The 20,056-nt window shown below is 40.1% G+C and overlaps 2 protein-coding genes across 7 annotated transcripts in view; one reads left to right on the top strand and one right to left on the bottom strand.

Moving 5' to 3' along the window:
- COL10A1 (collagen type X alpha 1 chain) overlaps positions 1-15,290 on the top strand; it is a 154,066-nt gene extending 138,776 nt beyond the window's left edge. For all 5 annotated transcript variants that reach the window (XM_073893812.1, XM_073893809.1, XM_073893810.1 and 2 more), the window contains 2 exons: positions 7,742-7,910; positions 12,410-15,290. In XM_073893812.1, the coding sequence (XP_073749913.1) occupies positions 7,757-7,910; positions 12,410-14,271 (2,016 nt within the window). In that variant the 5' untranslated portion in view covers positions 7,742-7,756 and the 3' untranslated portion in view covers positions 14,272-15,290. The remainder of the gene's footprint in view (positions 1-7,741; positions 7,911-12,409) is intronic.
- The window catches only part of NT5DC1 (5'-nucleotidase domain containing 1), a 150,280-nt gene that overhangs the window by 119,280 nt on the left and 10,944 nt on the right, over positions 1-20,056 (bottom strand). The window contains exons 5-6 of one of the 2 annotated variants that reach the window (XM_025864489.2): positions 17,615-17,694; positions 16,155-16,239 (exon numbers count right to left, since the gene is read on the bottom strand). In XM_025864489.2, the coding sequence (XP_025720274.1) occupies positions 16,155-16,239; positions 17,615-17,694 (165 nt within the window). The remainder of the gene's footprint in view (positions 1-16,154; positions 16,240-17,614; positions 17,695-20,056) is intronic. The other variant, XM_025864498.2, reaches the window with a different exon arrangement.

Here is a 20,056-nt window from a genome sequence, read left to right as displayed (position 1 = left end):
AACAGGTACTTGGTGACCGTGGAGTTGTTTAAAGTATGATAAAAAGCAGGGGAGTAAAAAGATTCAAATAGAAAGTGTCTTCCCCAATTAAAAATGGTAATTTTCAACACTTTAACTTGCTGTCTAATTTCTCCTTCCAACTTAGCAGAGGCTGCGTGTGAAAGCGGAGCTTGTAAATAGAATAGGAACGGGTTTGAATAGCTGAGAGCCACTTGGGTGGCCAAGAAGATCAGAGGTCAAGGAGCCACGACGCTCTATATTATTAACTCAGCAGGTTACTTTGTTAAGATGGTGATGTCTTTAAGTGCCTGTGGCACAAAACTGAGTTCCTTAAGTAATGTAGCAGTTTATGTGTAATAGAAAATAGAATATAAAGCCCTTGGTTCAAACTCCTTAAATGACTCTCAGTTTTTCTTGACCTGGCCTGAAGTTTCAGGGTTTTCATAAACACCTGTTTTTATGCATGAATTTCTCCTTTCAAGCCCTCAGCAGGTATCTAACCACCAAGCCACATTAGACTATTTACACAAATAGATCATTTTTAGCTCCTGGGCTCTGTAATAGCACCTACGAATGTTCTTTTAAATTCTTTTCAAGAGGAATGAGGTACCGTGAGGTGGTGGTGGATGCTGTGGGTCTCCCAGTGCCCCAGCTACACTTCTGGGCACCTTTCCCGTTTCCACTGCTAAAAGACTGAAGGATTAGGGAGACACAGGAAAATCAGTATCCTCCTTGGGTGAGGAGATGAACATACTAGCTTAGTCGGTGGTGCTTTCTTTCAGTGGGCTCTCTCGTCAACAGCTCCTCACTTGAGAAATTTAACTCAGTTAGACATTAGGGAAGGAGACATTCAGAACACAGCAGTCAGTTTCCTCCTCTGAAGAATGAGATGATTGATCTAGATGACCTCTCATGTTCCTTACAGCTCTGCATTTATGAAAGAACAATAATATTCCAAATCAAAAGTGTATAGATCTTGGGATGCCTGGGGAGCTCAGTTAGTTAAGCATCTGCCTTCGGCTCGGGTCATGATCCCAGGGTCCTGGGGTTGAGCCCTACATCGGCTCCTTGCTCAGTGGGGAGCCTGCTTCTCCTTCTTGCTCTGCCTCTGCGCATCCCCCTGCTTGTGCCCTCTCTCTCTCTGACAAATAAATAAATAAAATCTTTAAAACAAAACAAAACAAAAAAAGTGTTTAGATCTTAAAAGAAAATTCTGAATGTTAAAAACAAAAAAAACAGGGGCCCCTGGGTGGCTCAGTCATTAAGCATCTGCCTTTGGCTCAGGTCGTGATCCCAGGGTCCTGGGATCGAGCCCTGCATCGGGCTCCCTGCTCTGCGGGAAGCCTGCTTCTCCCTCCCCCACTCCCCCTGCTTGTGTTCCCTCTCTCACTGTCTCTCTCTGTCAAATAAATAAAAAATCTTTAAAACAGAAAAAACAAAAAAACCCCAAAAAACCCCCCAAAAAACATTCATAAGCAAAAAAGATGAACAACAAACTGGGAAGAACATGTGGAAACTCTACCATGGAAAAGAGGTTTATATTCCTAAGATAGAGAACACTTCCAGGAAAAGTGAGCTAGGAGTACAGTCTTAACTACATGAAAAGATGCTCAACCATATGCTTTGTAAGAAGAATCAAAATCACCACTAGACCAAAATTCCAGTTTTCACCTGTAAAATGGGCAAAAATCTAAAAATGCAACAAAATCTAAACAACATATCCTGTTGGTGATGTTATAAGGAAACAGACACTCATATTTTGCTGGTGGAAATGTGAAATGACACAAGACCTATGCAATGGAGTGTAATGACATGTAACAAAATTACAGATGCATTTACCTTTTGACCTATGATTTCCAGTTCTAAAAATCTCTTCTGAAGATAGTCTGGCCAAAAAATACACACATATAAAGTAATCCACTGTAGAAATATTTGTAATGGCAAGAGAGAGGAAATAATACATGTGCCCATCACTGTAAAACTGCAGTACAATCATACAGTGAAGTACTATGCAGCTGGAAAAAGGAAATGTGGACCATCTTTACATAATGTATGCAATGATCTCCAAGACAGACTATTACATAAAATACGGTAGCATATAGTATGTATTTTGTTATGCCATTTATCTAAGAAGTTAGAAGGGGATATGAATGAATATCTATTTTAAAAAAATAATAAAAGTATAAACCAAAAAAGATTTTTTTAAAAGATTTTATTTATTTATTTTCACAGAGAGAGAGAGAACGAGAGCAGGAACGCAAGCAGGGGGAGTGGGAGAGGGAGAAGCAGGCTCCCCGCTGAGCAGGGAGCCCGATGCGGGGCTTGATCCCAGGACCCTGGGATCAAGACCTGAGCCAAAGGCAGATGCTTAACAGCTGAGCCACCCAGGTGCCCCACCAAAAAAGATTCTAAAAAGGGTTATAGAAGGAGAGTGAAACAGGGTGGACGGGTCAGTAATAGAAGCCAGGCTTCTCTGAATATTCCTGGTTTTATAAATTTGAATTGAGAAATATGCAGTATAAGCTGAAGCTGGCTTGCACTGGCTCTTGATAAATGTTCAGGTATTTTGTGAGTCACTTGTCTTTACCTTGGTAGCCTGAAATTGGCCACCGTGGGAGGAATTACATCATGAATATCAGCAAACATAGCTCCCGACCTCCAAGCCAGTTGTCAAACATTTATCAGCATACCACTGGAAACATAAGTATTTCAGGAAAATATAAAACAAAATTAAATTTAAAAAAAGAACATTTCTAAAAATTGAAAGCAATATGAAACAAATAAACCTAACACTGAATTGAGTAGGTAGCATTATGAGCTGTTTTGACTCAAAAGCATGGTAATTTGACTATGTAGCTCTAGTAGAAATACTAAAAGAACTGCAGAAATAATTTTAAACTATTTTCAATATTGTGGTGTGAATGTTGGTATTGTTACTGAGAAATTATGAGTATTATGGCACAAAGCAAGTGAATAACTCTGTTACTGTCATGAGAACTGGGAATTTTAGTATAGTTTAGTACATTGGTCAGTATATTGCTGACCAAAGACAGGGAAAAAATCTGAGCAATAATAGTAATAACTATCATGGATTTTAAACACATAAAATATGTTTAAATCCATGAGTTTATAATGACTCTCAAACACCTCATGGGGTCACCTCTGGAGGATGCTAGGAAAATAAGCTTATTAGGTTGCACTTGATGAAGGCAATTCTCCTGTTTTTTCTATGCACTTCGAGGTAACCAAGTAGTTAATGAAGGAGTGTTTATTTTTATGGAAGTATTCTAGCTAATAAAGACAGGAAGAATGATAGAATTCAAATACCACCATTCTGTAACCTCCAATGAAATAATGAATCTAGGTAATGATCAATGCCTAGCAACACCACAAAAGACAACCAGCAATGAAGGGCCTACTGATTGAAATGTACCACATATCACGGTCTATAAAGAAGTGTACTTGCTAAAAAAGTATTTGTACGTACATCTCAAACCTGAAGGACATCAAACCTCTAGACCTAACTACCAATCTACAGGAAATATAGGGTACAGAAAAGTATTTTAAGTGACAACAAAATCCAAATTGTGGGAAATTGTATAGAACAGATGACCCAGTTTTTCAACAAATAAACTGCAAAGGAAATAAAGAGACACAGAGAGAAAACATCAACAGGAACATATAAATTACAGATAATTCATGAACCTAATTGGAACAAACAGTAAATCAATAAAAACATCTGAATATGTTCTGTACCTATATATACATATATGCACATACTGTGTATATGCGGGTTTATCTCTATATGTTTATGTGTACATATGTATGCACTTACATATTTTATTTATGAGAGAGAGAGAGAGACAGTGAGAGAGAGAGCAGAAGAGAGAGAGCATGAGCGGGGAAGGGAGGGAGGGGCAGAGGGAGAAGGAGAAGCAGACTCCCCGCTGAGCATGGGGCTCGATCCTAGGACCCCCGGGATCATGACCTGAGCCGAAGGCAGACAATCAACTGACTGAGCCACCCAGGCGCCCCTATGTGTCCACAATTTGAGGTATGGTGAACGGAGGGATTGAGTGGCAGGGAGTTGAGATTAGTTTAAATTGGGCAAGGGGTACCTAGGCACTCACTGTAACTAATCTTACTTCTATGTAAGACTAAAATTTTCCACAATAAAGTTAAAAAGTATATGCACAAAAATGACAAAAAACTATGTAGCTAATATTAACAAGGTGGTTATAGAACAGTATCAGACCAAGACATTCCAACTTAGGAGTGCACTGTGATCATCTGAAGAGCTTTTTTACAATATAAGCTTGGAACTACCACTACATCACCAAACCTCGAAGACTGAAGGAACTGTGTCAAATCCCTCAAAGACTGCAGACCACTGTTCAAACCCAGTAAAGTGGGGGCTGCACATTATTCACCCACTTTTTATCTCCATGCCGGACACATTAGAGGTACTCAAAAAATATTTGGTGAATTAATGACTAACCCTGGGTAGTGAAAATGAACAGGCAAGCTTAGAGCAGCTAAATGCTAAATATGCAAAAAAATTCATATTTGATATTATAAAAATGCACTTAGGTTACTGAGTTTAGAGAGCATGGCTTTCTGTTTTAAGTGGAATGGGTTTTTATCATAAAGCCACAGACTAGTCACTTCAAACAGCTGTAGTGTTTGTTTCAAACAGCTACAAGTAAACTCCCAGAATAAAAATATTTTTAAATACACAATTGGGTGGGGTGTGGCTAGCAAATATTCTGATTCTACAATCTGTTTTGGACAAGACAGTGCTTCTTATGTGACTAACAAAGCAAACAGCAGTCAGATTCCCTGTGCTGAAATAAGTATACTATTTGCAAAAAGGGTTGAATGTCCAAGCCTTATCCAATAAAGACACCACATTTTCCAAAGTTAAAGGGGAATATAGGTCGACAAATACCCACATGTATTTACACATCCCCAAAAGAAGGCATATGACCAGCTGGTATGGACTTTGTTTCTAATAAGTACTAAACAGAGCCAAGCCCACTGTCTCACCATGGGGAACAGCAAAATATCTCAGACACAAGAACTCTAATTTTAAAGCTGGGAGGAGCTTTGAAACCTAGCCCAACCTTTTCACTGTGTAACAGACACCTAGAGAGTTTGAGGTGAGAAGCCCTGAAAATAGCTTGAGTAGCCATAGATGAACAGATGGTCTACACAGGTGCACAGCGTGAAGAGCTGAGAATTAATCTGTTCTTCCACACAAATGCTATCTAACACGGTAACAGTCTCTATTATAAATGTGTGTGTGTGTATATCCATATAGACATACAAAAATACTAGAATATGTACTTGTAATAATTCCTTTAAAACAAATTCAAAACAAAAAACCCCAAATTCTACAGCCTAGCCTTCAAGAGCAACCATGTGACCTCACCTACTTTTTCACAATCTTACCCAAATGAACCATAAGTAGATGGAAGGCAGCCATTTTTCTTACTCATCTTTTGAGGTATCTTTCAGACATAGTAGAGCACACGTAATAATTACAAAAGCTCTTCCACAGATATTCTCCAAGTGATGAAAGAATGATGAGAATATAAATTTTTGAATTCTCCTGTTAATCTGAACTGATATAAAAGTCATTATTTCATATGTACCTATGAATATTATATAGAGACATATAGGACAGTGTAGATTTTTAAACATGGCAACCAATGAAAGGTTTAAATGGGAGAGTTCAGAGAAAGGCAGTCAGTGAAGTGAGCTATCCATTTACATTTCTATAAAGGCTCAGTCTAAAAAATACAGAAAATTATATGCAGGAAAGGAGAAAGGGACAAGAAAAAGAACAAACCTTTATTTCATCCACTGGTCAAACACTAAATTATTTCAATTATCAATCAGTCCTGAAACCATCCTACTTTAATTCTGCAGAGGTTTTAAAAATGTTGTCTCTATGCATGTTATGGAATTTTCCTTCTCACCTACTAAACTTGTACAGTTGATTTCACTTAGCTATAAAACAATGAAATTAAATAAGATACAAAATTTGGTCTCTCAAAGTCCTGTTTGTATTAGATTTTTTAGGATCCTGAAAACTGACTTTAGGAGTCCCCTAATATTGTTAAAGAGAATTCTAAGTGTTGAAAATGACCATGATAATGTTTACTTTCATCTTTGGGGGAAAAATGTTTCTAATTGGGCTGAATCAAGATTCCTGAAGGAAATTGTAAGGTAAGCCACTGATATTTTTAAAAAGCCGAAAGCAAAGTTTGAGGAATTTTTGTCTTCTGAAATGAACACAACAATCTCATTAGACATGGTATGACATTATCATGTCTTAAGGCTTTTGCCATCTCTACTACAACTCTAAAGTAAAATCCAAAATTAAGCAATAAAACCTGAAGCTATTTACTGAACATATTGTTGTGTTATAAATAAGAGTCCAAATCCTTCAGGGTAGTTATATTGCTAACTCTACTATCAAATTTATGGATGTTTTGCCTCTGTCTGAAAACTAAAATATTTAATATGTAAAAATTGAAGTAGATATTAACATATTTAAAATTTCTCTTATTAACTTACATTAAAATCCTAAGGACTTACATTAAATCCTAAGATATAAAACAACATACCTACATTTTAATTGTTTTTCTCAAGCTCATAAGTAAGTAAGAATTGGAGTAAGCTATCTGCATAAAAATTCAGGAACACTGATGGACACATTGAGGGCCTTATGTCATAACTGAAGAATTTAGAGGATGGTTTAAATCCACACACACCCCTCCAAAAGACTTCCTCTCCTATTTTTATATACTACCAAATATTTTCAACCAAATAACACAAGAACGTGCTTTCAAAAATACAAAGGGAGTATTATCATCCCATCATGAACCAACCTAAACATCTGAGTAATAACTTCTAAAATAAAAACTCAGAAAAGATGGTACATGGTTAAAACTATTAATATATATTTAAGACAAAGAGTTTATTTTTCAAAAAGAAAACAAGGAAAGAGAGCCCAACCTGATCTTGTATGCCTGCCCAATAGAACTTTCCACTATAATTAGTACTCTCTACCTCTCGGGGGGAGGAGCTTAAACTCAGGGGAACCTCATGAAGTAAGGGAGAAACAGTATAAATACTTCAGGACAGTTCTGGAGAAGGTACCTTCTGCACTCCTCACCTGTACACAGGAGGGCTCAGAAAAGCTGCCAAGAAACCATCTCCAGGAACTTCTGGCATCCAGGTAAGTCTATGACCTGATGCTCTGGTGGACTTCCATGTTAGCTTGTTTGGAAACGAGCCTCGATAAATTATTTGTTTTTTTCATTTAAAATAAGTGACTTTCCATTAAAGTGTACTCAGAAAGTTTAATCCTTGGTAGTCTCTATAAAAAGACAGTCCTAATAAAACCATATTTGTAAAAGTATGTCCTATTTAGTTTATTTTGAAATTACTGGATATTTCAACCTATGTTAAAGATCTTGAATTATTTTACAGTTTCTATATTTCTTCTTTAAAAATCACTTCGGTTTTACTTGATTACTTGAATGTGGTTTCCACTAACAACTTAAGTCATATATTCATATAACTAAAAATTTCTAATTCCGGTTTATGGAATATATTAAAAACAGATAGGATAAGGTAAAAAAGGTAGTTAACAAAAGAAAGAATTCATGTATCCAACATCAGACAAATAAAACAGGTCAATAACAAGAAGTTATTCTTTTCTGTTTTTCAGAAGCCATCTGAGAACATGCTGCCACAAACAGCCCTTTTGCTGCTAATGTCCTGGAACCTGGTTCATGGAGGATTTTATGCTGAGCAATACCAAACACCTACAGGCATAAAAGGCCCCCCACCCAACCCCAAGACACACTTCTTCATTCCCTATGCCATAAAGAGTAAAGGTAAACTTTATATATTTTGCTGTATTAACCAACTGGTTGTTGCTTTCTACAATCTTAATGATCTCTTGAACAAAACGCTTTTAACTCCACTTGGTGTTTAATTATCTTCAAACTCCCGCATTTGTCCAAAATATTAAAACAAAATGATTGATGGAAAAAAGCAGGTCTATTCAAGAACATTAATATCCTTTACACAGTGAGTAGAGTAGAAAGATGTATCCCAAGAATATTAAGAACTCTTAGGTGTGGAAAGTTTTTCCCTCAAATGGCGCTTCTGCACAAAAAACTAACCATAATGTAGAAATATGAATCCAAAACAAAGTAATCAAGTTTAAAAATGTCTTAACGAGAAATAACTGCCAATTATACAAAGAGAGTAGCAGGTTTGGGTATCTAAATACTTAACCATCATTTACTTGTACAACCAATTCGGCTAGCCCACCAATATATACAAAACTGAGTCTTAACTATCAGATGAAATCTAACGCTTTTCCACGAAATTTAATAGGCAAACAAGGCGGCAATTTTCTTAACTACTTAGACATTTTTGTAGGGGTTAGTAGTCAAGTACACAGACTTAACGGCCATGTACTAACTGTGGGGCCTCAAGTAAGCTACTTACCCTCTCTGTGCCTTAATTTCCTCATTTGGAAAAGCAGCAGCAGTGATCTCAAAGAGCTGTTAGGAAGGTTGAGTTACCCTCTGTAAAGTACTCGAGTATTAGCTGTATTACTGGTACTTCACCTCCTCACGCTGTGGTAGTACTGGGGGGGGAGGGGTAGCTTTAGATATATTTTAGCTTTGTTCCTGAATCTCTTCCCCAGCTGTTCAGCTTTCTCAGATATTACGAAGAGAAGTGAGAAAATGCATGCACACTACTAACAGATTCTCAAAGAAGGGCAATTATTAGGCTTCACATTCACTAATTCCATGGAATGACATCCAGCACGCACTGCCTGAAAAACATCTACTGAATTAAACTGCATCATCTGAACTGATTGTAGGATTCAAATTTCCTTTCCTTAGTATTTTTTCATTATAGTTACCTATTTTACCTTGCAAATAATGCTAAGGATATTTGCTGTAAACTCTACAAATGATGTTTTTAGAGATGACCATTTTCAGCAAATTAAACTTACAGGATAGTCTTCTTAAAAAGAAAGATGAAATTTAAAACATTTCACGAAAGGAAGTTTAATGTTTAAAAATAAATGCACAGGTGCCTCACAAAAACTCTTGAATGTCTCAAAATACGGATACAATATGAGAAAGAGAAAAGTTATGAAAGAAAGGAAAAAAGGCAAGGAAACCTGCTACTTCCCTTGAAGCAATGAATGGCAAGGTGAAATGCTAGGACATGTATCACTGGGTATAGCCTCTATGATCACAAATTCAGACTTTTTATAGTTTACCATACAGCCTTGATTTTAAAATCAAATGCACCACTTAGGGAAGGTTAAAAATATTTCTATTTTCCCACCTTACTGTACTGCATCACCTTGGCTATTTCTGCAAAATAAATGAAAATATATATCTTACTAACAAATGAAAAACTCAGAAGCTGCATTTTAACTGTTAAATCCACTACAGTCTCTACTTGATAATACAAGGTGGAAACTCAAGTACATTATCATTCACTGGCAGGCACTAATGCACCAAAAGACAGACAAAAGCCCACAGTCTATACACGTATAACATTAGGTTGATAACAGAAATACAAAGAGTGCCTATGTAATTCCTGGGCCCATCTGTCCAACACAGGCTCAAAGAGGGCTCAGCCAAAACACACCAAATTATGCCGCAAAGGAATGCAGAGCTGGTGGCCCCATGGGTGCCATATTCTGACATGACCAACCACTATTTTGGTTTCTGGACTTTCAGAAACTTTTCTGCTGGGCAATCATTTTTCCTTGAGGATGGTATCACCCTAATCTTTCAGTTTTTTCTAATTGGCAAGCAACAAACAGGGGCTATGCCCCAAAGACATAACAGAACTCACATTCTTTCTTACATCAAGAGGTAGAGGACCTATGAGGGCAACATTCCAAGTGACGGAGATCACCCTTGTCCTTGGACTTCCACTCTCAAATGGTGCTCTATGGAGTCATTTTCTTTTCTTTCTTAAAAGATTTCATTTATTTATTTTAGAGAGAGAAAGAAAGAGTGTTTGTTGTTGCGGGGGGGGGGGAGACGGAAAGAATCCCAAGCCAACTCCGAGCTGAGCGCAGAGCAGAGCTCGATCTAACAAGCCTGAGATCACGGCCTGATGTCAGTCGGATGCTGAACTGACTAAGCCACCCAGGTACCCCCACTATGTAGTCATTTTCAGTAAGACTGTTTTTCCTCCCTATTCTAACAGTTAAACAGATTTCCAACCAGACTAAGATAGTCATTTTTAGTATGGATATGATCTTTAGGAGATTCAGGTAAGATTCTGAAGCAAACCCATTCAATCTAATATAGTTTGCATTTGAAAAAAAGTGCTATTTTCTATTTATTCGTCTATTCTATTTGTAATATATTACATCCCTTTATATTTATAGACATTATAATGTATGTACACTAAAAAGTCAATCTATCAATGATATGAGTATATGGAGATCTTTTCCATAAATTAATTTTTCTCATAGTCTTCTTCCTGATATCTGAAAATCCATGAGTGAATAAAGCTCCATACATTTAAATATTTGCAAAATGAAATATAACTCTAATTAGTACAAAATATAAATATCCAAGTCTAGAATAATGTTCCTATTTTAGCATATCTACTTTAATGATTCTACTGTGTATTTTATATTTCATTTGTCACCAAATGTATTTCAAATATCAGGAATACCCAAGAGAATAATATTAGCAACTATTTCTTGCATGCCAGTTAATAGGAAAGATTTTTTAAAATATCATAATGTACCTGCAATTGATAGTGAATGTGAACCATACCCGTAAGCATATGTTTTCAAAGGCAATTTACAATTCATTTAATATTAATTCCAATTTACTCTTCATTCTGATTTCTAAAGCCATTAAAGATTTAGGTAAAGTTTAAGTATATTAAGTAGTCACTTTTGTACAAAAAAGATGTGGCTCAAAAGTCACAGCCATAAGTCATTCTCAGGGTTTTGACCAAACCATTCAGTAACTACGCCACTTGCTAAATCTACCATAACTACGAACCATTGTCCAGCAGCAAAAGAGTCTAAATAGTATACGCAGGCATTCCAGCTATCTTCCTAAAGATTAATTAAACACAAAATGATTTTAAAACAAATCTTGCAAATAGACATTTAAATCATACCTAATTATTACCATTTTTGCCAGCTATTGAAGAATTTCTCTGAGAAAGAAAAGAATCTTTTATTTTTTAAAGATTTTATTTATTTATTTATTTGACAGAGAAAGACAGCAAGAGAGGGAACACAAGCAGGGGGAGTGGGAGAGGGAGAAGCAGGCTTCCCACTGAGCAGGGAGCCCGATGTGGGGCTCGATCCCAGGACCCTGGGATCATGACCTGAGCCGAAGGCAGACGCTTAATGATTGAGCCACCCAGGGGCCCTGAAAAGAGTATTTTATAATAGATGCTTATGATGATTGCTGCCTAAAGATTCTCTGATATGGTAATATTTCCCCAGTTATATATCCTAATACCAGAATGCTCTGTTAAATCCCACCTTTGTATGACTAAAACCAAAACCCTGGACACCTCTTATCACAGGGACATTTGTTTTACTCCCTTCATGACTGAAGCTCTTATAAGATGCATCCTGTGCTTCCCCACTCTTGTGGCCCAAGAGCCCTTTTCATGTCACGGGAGGTGAATAAACAATTTCTGAACTGAATTCATAATATCAGTAGAAGTATTTGGTTCAAATGGACCCACAGCTCTGTGAAATCAACACTAACTGTGCGCATTAATCAAAGAAAACTTTAGATAAACATTTTGACACTATTTTATACACCCTGCCCACTGGATCTAATTCTCTAATTCTCTGTTTCAATGTTAAGTCAATGAAAGGAGGGTGTAGGAGCTCATGGTATGTACTGAGGGTGAAAAAAATACATCTAAACTGTGTTCAGCAGGCTATGACAGATTTTCTCACTGATGTCTGATAGGATAGCTTTTGTGAGAGAAAGCAGTTACAGTTCTTAAGTATTTTCCCATTTATTCTGCATTTGTCTTTTTCTTCCTTTCTATCAAATACCTTTTTCCCCCTTTCCTCTCGAGGTAGATGATATTCCCAAAAGAAATGGGGTAAATACCTCCACCGTACTCTTACTCTAGACAAATTCTTCAACCCCAGTTTATTTTCATAGATAATTAGGATGTACTGAAAGTATTATGGTAGCCATGGTCCATCCTCTCTGGCAGTGTTTTTAAATACAGTATAAAATGTATTGTCGAAACCATTAAAGACTAGTCTGCCAAAATGGACTGACTGACAGTGCAATATCGTTACTAATCAGCTCTCTCTCTGGGTGTGTGTATCGGGTATGTTTTTTAGGTCTGTCAGTAAGAGGAGAGCAAGGTATTCCTGGTCCACCAGGCCCCGCTGGACCTCGAGGGCACCCAGGTCCATCTGGACCTGCAGGAAAACCAGGCCATGGAAGTCCCGGACCCCAAGGAGAGCCAGGGTTGCCTGGACCACCGGGACCATCAGCCACTGGGAACCCGGGTCCACCAGGACTCCCAGGAAAACCAGGGGAGAAAGGCCCATCTGGACCAAAAGGAGCTGTTGGGCCAGCTGGTTTACCAGGACCCCGGGGCCCAGCAGGGCCACCCGGAATCCCCGGCCCAGCCGGAATTACTGTTGTGGGAAAGCCCGGACAACAAGGGCCTACAGGAGCTCCAGGACCCAGGGGCTTTCCTGGAGAGAAGGGTGCACCGGGAGTACCTGGTGTGCATGGACCGAAAGGCGAAGCAGGGTATGGTGCTCCTGGACACCCAGGTGAGAGGGGGCTTCCCGGCCCTCAGGGTCCCATGGGACCACCTGGCCCGCCTGGAGTGGGAAAAAGAGGTGAAAATGGGTTTCCGGGACAGCCAGGCATCAAAGGCGATCGGGGCTTTCCAGGAGAGAGGGGACCAGCTGGCCTGCCAGGCCCCCAAGGTCCTCCTGGGGAACGAGGACCAGAAGGCCTTGGAAAGCCGGGGGCCACGGGAGCCCCAGGCCAGCCAGGGACTCCTGGGACCAAAGGTCACCCCGGGGCTCCAGGAAGAGCTGGGCCCCCGGGGGCTCCTGGCTTTGGGGAAGCGGGGCTGCCTGGCCTGAGAGGGCAAAGAGGGCCTGCTGGCCTTCCAGGAAGTCCAGGTGCTAAAGGGGAGCAAGGCCCAGCAGGTCATCCCGGGGAACCAGGTCTGACCGGATCCCCCGGAACTATGGGGCCCCAAGGACCAAAGGGCGTGGCAGGCAGCCCAGGGGTTCCAGGCCCCAAAGGCGAGACAGGGCCAGTGGGGCCTGCAGGACACCCTGGGGCCAAGGGAGAAAGGGGTTCGCCTGGGTCAGAGGGAAAACCAGGGTACCCAGGAGAACCAGGCAGCAGTGGTCCTAAGGGAGACCCAGGGTCACCAGGCCCCAAAGGGGACGCTGGAGCTCGAGGACCTCCTGGTCTCCCAGGCCCCGTGGGCCCAGCGGGAGCAAAGGGAATGCCTGCACACAGTGGTGAGACCGGTCCCAGAGGTGCCCCCGGAGCGCCAGGAACCAGAGGCCCCACTGGGCCACCGGGCGCTCCGGGATCCCCGGGAGCTAGGGGGGACCCAGGAACCCCAGGTCCTCCTGGCCCAGCGGGCGCAGCAATGAAGGGGCCCAACGGTCCCATGGGGCCACCAGGGCCTCCGGGTCCGAGAGGCCACACTGGAGAGCCCGGCCCCCCCGGCCCCCCCGGCCCCCCAGGCCAAGCAGCCCTGTCTGAGGGCTTTATAAAAGCAGGCCAGAGGCCTTTTGTTAGTGCCAACCAGGGAGTCACAGGAATGCCTATGTCTGCTTTCACTGTTATTCTCTCCAAAGCGTACCCAGCTGTAGGCATTCCCATCCCATTTGATAAGATTTTGTATAACAGGCAACAGCACTATGACCCAAGAACTGGAATCTTTACCTGCAGGATACCAGGGACGTACTATTTCTCCTACCACGTGCATGTGAAAGGGACCCATGTTTGGGTGGGCCTGTATAAGAATGGCACCCCTGTAATGTACACCTATGACGAATACACCAAAGGCTACCTGGATCAGGCCTCGGGGAGTGCCGCACTCGATCTCATGGAGAACGACCAGGTGTGGCTCCAGCTGCCCAATGCTGGATCGAACGGGCTGTACTCCTCTGAGTACGTCCACTCCTCTTTCTCAGGGTTCTTGGTGGCACCAGTGTGAGCATATTCCCAACGAGCTAACGTAAGGCTGCTTGAAAAGGCATTCCCCAACTCCACTGCGCCCCACAAAGTGCATATGGAGGTAGGCCAAAAAAACGTGACTAATTTTAATTTTCCACATACGGATTTGAGCTTTCAGACCAGCCAGTTCTCCCCCCGCGAAAAAGTGAGCAGCAATGGTAAACAACAGGTGAAGACTCTCTTCAATTTCTACTCAGCAGTCCTAAGGCTCTTTAAAGTTTTCTGTGAACTCCTTCAGTATTTAAAAATTTCACCCTGAAAGTCCTAGTGGGCTAAAAAAATAGAATGAGCACAAAGAAACCCTGAAATGTGACATTAAATTACGTGAAATTTGCTTTCAGAAATTCAGCATTTAAAAAAAATAAAGCCTCTTTCTACTGATTAACAGGAGAACTTCTGGGAAACATTCAGAGGGTATCATGTCTGTCTAGAACTCAAATACTTGAATATTCAAATTTAAAAGGCACCGTATACCCTAAGGTCTTTCTCATGGTGCATTACTTGAAGGCTTACATGGCCCCTTCGTCAACATCTATTCAAATGTACAGGTGCACGTAAACTTCTTACAGCTCTAATAAAAAACCAAAGGATGATGTTAAAATCTGAAATGCAAGGTGCTTTAGCCATGAACTTTTTCAAACTTTTCTGTGATTGCAGAAAAGCTTTCTATATACCCTTCACAACTGGGAAATGGGTGTCTAACCTAGTTTATTTATTTAATACAAGTGTAATTAATTTGACTTAATTCCATATTGAGTCTTACAGATTATGATTTTGTGGGTTTACAGATTATTGCCATATGGACCTTGAGCCTCCCACTCTAGTGAAATTATAGCTAATGTCAAGGGTTTCAAAATCTGGCTAGAAATGAAAAGATGTTATTTATTTATGCTCTGTACTGTATTTTTATATTGCTGCTTAAAACTTTTAGGCTGTGCCTCACTTATTAAAGCATGACATGTTTTACCTACTCCTTATTTACAAAGCAATAAAATAACATCAACAGATTTTTATGCTGAATTTATTTGAGAGCAGCAATTGCTATTCTCAACCATTCTTTTAAGGGTTTTCACTTTACAAAGTTTATAAAAGAAAAACAATAAAGTGGTGGGTGGCTCTTACAGTTGTCATGGATACTGCCCTCTACTGGGGATGGTCATTCACACACGCCCCCCAGCACTCCGTGTGGACTATGAAAAGGCAACCACAGGACCACATGGGACCTATCAGCCAGGTTTGAGGGCCAGTGACCAGGCACAGAAAAGTGAGACAATCTCCCCAAAGCAGTGATTTCTTCAGGGAAGGCAATAAGCAGGTGGCAGAGAAATATGTAATTTTTTAAAAACTATTCTGCAGGTACTATTTATTGCCTTGACATGTTTTTAGTTACAATACTCAGGATTATTTTGATGACTTAAATTACGTTAAAAGGAAGGCAGGCAATTTTATGTCAATCAAAAAGAAACCCTTTTCTAAGCTGAGAAACACTGCTCTTGAGCATCTATCAGTCCACTAGGTGACTCAGGACAGTCTGGTTCGAGTCCCCAAGGTAACCTATGATAAAGCATCCCTGTATTCCTTAGAAGTAACCTCTGAGTAACCTTACCAAGCAAATCTGAGATGCAACTGTGAGGCCCCACGGGCAACCTGACCCATTCTGAGTCAACCAGTCCTGTTTTTAAGCAAGAAGAATGGAATTCAAAAGAACCTCTTAAAATAGAGGCAGTACCAATTCTGTAGCAAAATTTTAGATAAAAATCAAGTCCTAATTGAGGAACATTAATAAGATAGGTAACTTCAAAGTAATTTACAAGCCGCACAGCATTTAAAAACAATTAGAAGGTCTCCCTTCACATTACTCACCCTTAAAAGCTGACATTTTATAATTGTGTTGTATACCAGCAACTATATCCTTCCAAAAATCAAATGTTTTTTGACCGTTGTTCTGCTAAGAAAAAAAGAAAAAAAAAATCCCAAATGTTAACCCATGTAATAATGATGTTTTTAAGCACAGTAAAAAAAAAGCAAGCAATACAATATTGCCGTAATCTAAAATCGGGACTCATATTTAGAAAAGATAACCGATGAAAAAACTCATTCTCTAAATGGGACTTTAAGAAGAAAAATCTTCCAAGAAAATCACTGCTACAGATACATATATACACACATACAACTAAATATTAATATAGCTCAAGTAGCCCAAATAAAATAGAAATTTCTACTTAGTGTGAAGTCTAAAAATTATGTATTTTAAACACAGGAGTAAATTTACAGTGTTATAGCTTTTGAGATATCAGAATGTGCCACTTCATGTACTGTGGCATCAATGGGATTAGGAAGCCTCAAGTCCTAAAGTCCTAAAAGCCGGTTACTTTAGAATTCAGTGCACATTTACCTGATTTCAATAAAAAAGAGCAGCAAATCTCTATAGGAGAGATGAAGGAGGTTCCAAATCCAAAACATAAACCACTTTTAGATTTTTTAAAACCAGGATGCAAATAAACATTACATTGAAACAGAGAAGGCTGCAAGGCCTTGCTTTCTTGGAAACATTATTAACCGGTGTCCTTCTATCTAAACAAACTACTAGACATTTGTATCTAATTAAACTCTGAAATATCTGAAGACTAATACATTTGCTTGAAGTCACTATGGACGAAAAACTGATTCCATCTCATGTAAGTAACGTCTACATAATAAAGTAATTGCTCAATGGAAACTCCCAAACACATGACTAATTCTGGCTCAAAAGTAAACCACTATCCATGTTCTATTAATAACATGATCGTTATGATTTTCAAAGACAACATATGCAAAACAGAAAAGTAATTCTGACATAAAACTGGTGTCTGTTCACAGATCGTAAGCCCTAAGTATATTAAATCTTCATCAGCAGTATAAATCTACACGCATCAAACTGCTCAAAAGGATGAATTTAAAAACTTCACCTGATTTTTTTGATTTTGTATTATTTAGAGTGCTTAAGGACAGGTGGAATTTTCTTAATTATCTTTAATTTTTCTTTTTTTAAATTCTGCTAATGAAACCAAAATATTTTTTCCAGCTGTGAAGTATTTTCTTTTTAGACATTTGCACCCCCTGCTGGGGAATAGGTTTAGTATCCCTGGGGGGAAAAATGGTCAGGGCTATTTAATTTTCCCAAAATATTTGACCAAATTCTCTATGTTTTTCTTCCTCAGTCACTTCCAAAACCACAAAGAGGAAACTGAGTAAAACTCAACTCAAAAGACATATATAATTAAGTCCTCCAATTTATGACTGAATACCTATCATAATTTCTGAAAAATGAGTCCCTGGCTCACCTTTGTTAGAGAGTCCACCACTCTGGCACATAGAAGCGCTCCTGGCAGGTCAAAGTAGTTATCATAAAAATAATATTTTCCTAAAAAAGAATAAAATTTTACACTGGGAACAAATTAACACCTCATTTGCGTGACACACAGAAACTTGGCTGATGAGACATCAGACTTTGGGTTTGGTTATTTAGAGGGGCTTCTATTTCAACTCAGAATGGCTCTATTACACGCGTTCACTGTCTTTAAAGAAGGGTTAAGCTACAAGAAAGTTAAAAAATGATATCCCTAATTTAAGGATCTTACGAAAAAAAAATTATGTAAAAACTAGACTATACCCTAAATATAAAATGGATTATGAAAAAGCCACAATTTATGGTACCAATGTCACTGAATTTTAAGACCATCAGCCTAACACTGGAGCACCATGAGGTAATCTGCACAATAGTACCTTTTCATATCTGTGCTGGTTGGTCCACCTTTAGTTTAATGTGAGAAGAACCAGAGCGATGGAGGAATAATAATAATAAAAAAATCACATCATGTAAGGAAACATAGTGTACTTATCTGGGAGAAAACTCAGGAGCACAGCACAGGCACTCCAGGGTCTCAGGGAGGAGAGGGATTGAACTTATCCTGTTTGGCCCTAGGACACAATTAAACTTGAGCCCTTCTTTGGTGCAGATGTCACTTTTGGAATCTGCCGTCCCTGGGCAGACACTTGATGACCCATGTCACATCCCTTTGGCTCACGTCTGATCCCAGCCACTGCTGTGCTAAATGGCATCATCCCACCTCAAGCACACCTGTGTCATTCACTTTCCCCAGAAGACTGTGGAGTCCACGTGGCTTATGTGGTAAGCCTCAACCAGGAGCCAGTGGGTGAGTCTCCAGTTTAGGGGCCAGTGAAGGCTCCTGCCCCTTGGATTGACAACTCTGGGAGGTATTCTCAGTGCTTCTCAGAGATCCCAGTGGAATCCAGCCCCCATTGTTCCTTCCTTCTATGGCTCACTGTGTCCACTATCTCACTTCTGTATACCAGGATCAGGACCAACCACTCTGCTTTGGGGGGATCCCAAAGTCATAGAATCCCTAGAGAACCCTTGTACAAAGAGGAATCAAACAGAACCAAAGGTGAAGCCAGATTGTAGTTTAATGTGAGAAAGTACTTTTCGAATGGCCATAACTATTGCATACAGTATTATAGGTGCCTGATTTCAAGTCCTCCCTTCTTCCCATTTGCAAGCTAGGTATGAAGCTATGGAACACAGCAGTCTTGTTCCTTCGTGTCCACTAAGCACAATACCCAGCATATTGCAGGCACTCAACAAATGTTTGTTGAATGAATGAATGATCTAACAATGGAATGGATTTTTGGAATGAGGGAGTGCCGCAGGTAAATTAGGAGAAAACCCTTTGCAGGGGCCAGGTATCTATCCCTTTAAATGTCATTTAATGCCCGTCACTTCTTCATATCAAATTACTAAGAATGTGTAAGAAATAAAGTCAAAAGTTCTCCTGTTAATTCACAAAATGGCTGTGTGGGTTTACGTACCCTTTCCCTCAGTTAAAAATAGTTTGGTTGGCATCATCTTCCTGGTTTTTACTCTTACAGCTGAAATTATTGGCAGAACATCTTAGATTACTTTTCACCCCTCAGAAAGGTCAGGATGGCTTTGTTAGTGTGAGGAACCAGGCATCTGGAGGAAAAGGGAGGTTAACATCCCACGTGCACTGTTGCTCACACTCTGCTGTGCTATAAGGCCACGTGATGCTCCAGGGCTCCCAAGACTAGGGCAGTGGGCACAGCTTCCCAAGGTCCACGAACCTGCACTTGATCTACTCGCCTGTGACACCAGAGTGGCCAGCTGCTCTGGGCACCGTGGCAGCAGATCTGTAGTTGCTGCTGGTTACGCCCCCTTGCTTTTCCCTTCCCCTATTGCTCCCTTTGTGGCCATTAACACAAAATTCAGCTAAAGAGTTGGGATACTGATCACGAGTCTTGGGTGGGATCTAATCAAACAGCTCAGGGGTTTAATGAGACTCCCTCCCACAAGCCAAAGGGCTGACTCACTGGACTGTCAAATGTGGGCTGGAGGACTGCTGTGTGGACACACCGAGGCTTGCTCAGTCCTGACCTATGAACTGGGCCAGGCTGCTCTCAATGCCCCTTCCTCCACCAAAACTCCAAGACTGTACCCCATGAAAGCTTTGACTCTCGCCCCTCCTTGGAAGCAGAGAGCTTACTGGCAATGAAGGGATTAGTGAGTTCCGTTCAATAAAACAAGCCTCTAAGTCCAGACAAGTCCTATAATCCTTAACCTCTGCCCATTGAGAAACTGTTCCCCAAGAAGCCATTGCCAGCGCTACGTACTTTGTAAACTGCCTACTCGTACTGGTAACAGAACAGAGGCGTGTGAGTGACTGAGGGCAAAAGAACACTTTATGTTA

Source organism: Callorhinus ursinus, unplaced genomic scaffold (assembly GCF_003265705.2).
Source record: "Callorhinus ursinus isolate GAN/ISIS: 27379988/994484 unplaced genomic scaffold, GSC_fseal_2.0 scaffold6, whole genome shotgun sequence".
NCBI classification, from domain to species: domain Eukaryota; kingdom Metazoa; phylum Chordata; class Mammalia; order Carnivora; family Otariidae; genus Callorhinus; species Callorhinus ursinus.
Note: the sequence above shows the minus strand (reverse complement) of the source record. Positions and strands in the feature narration are given on the sequence as shown.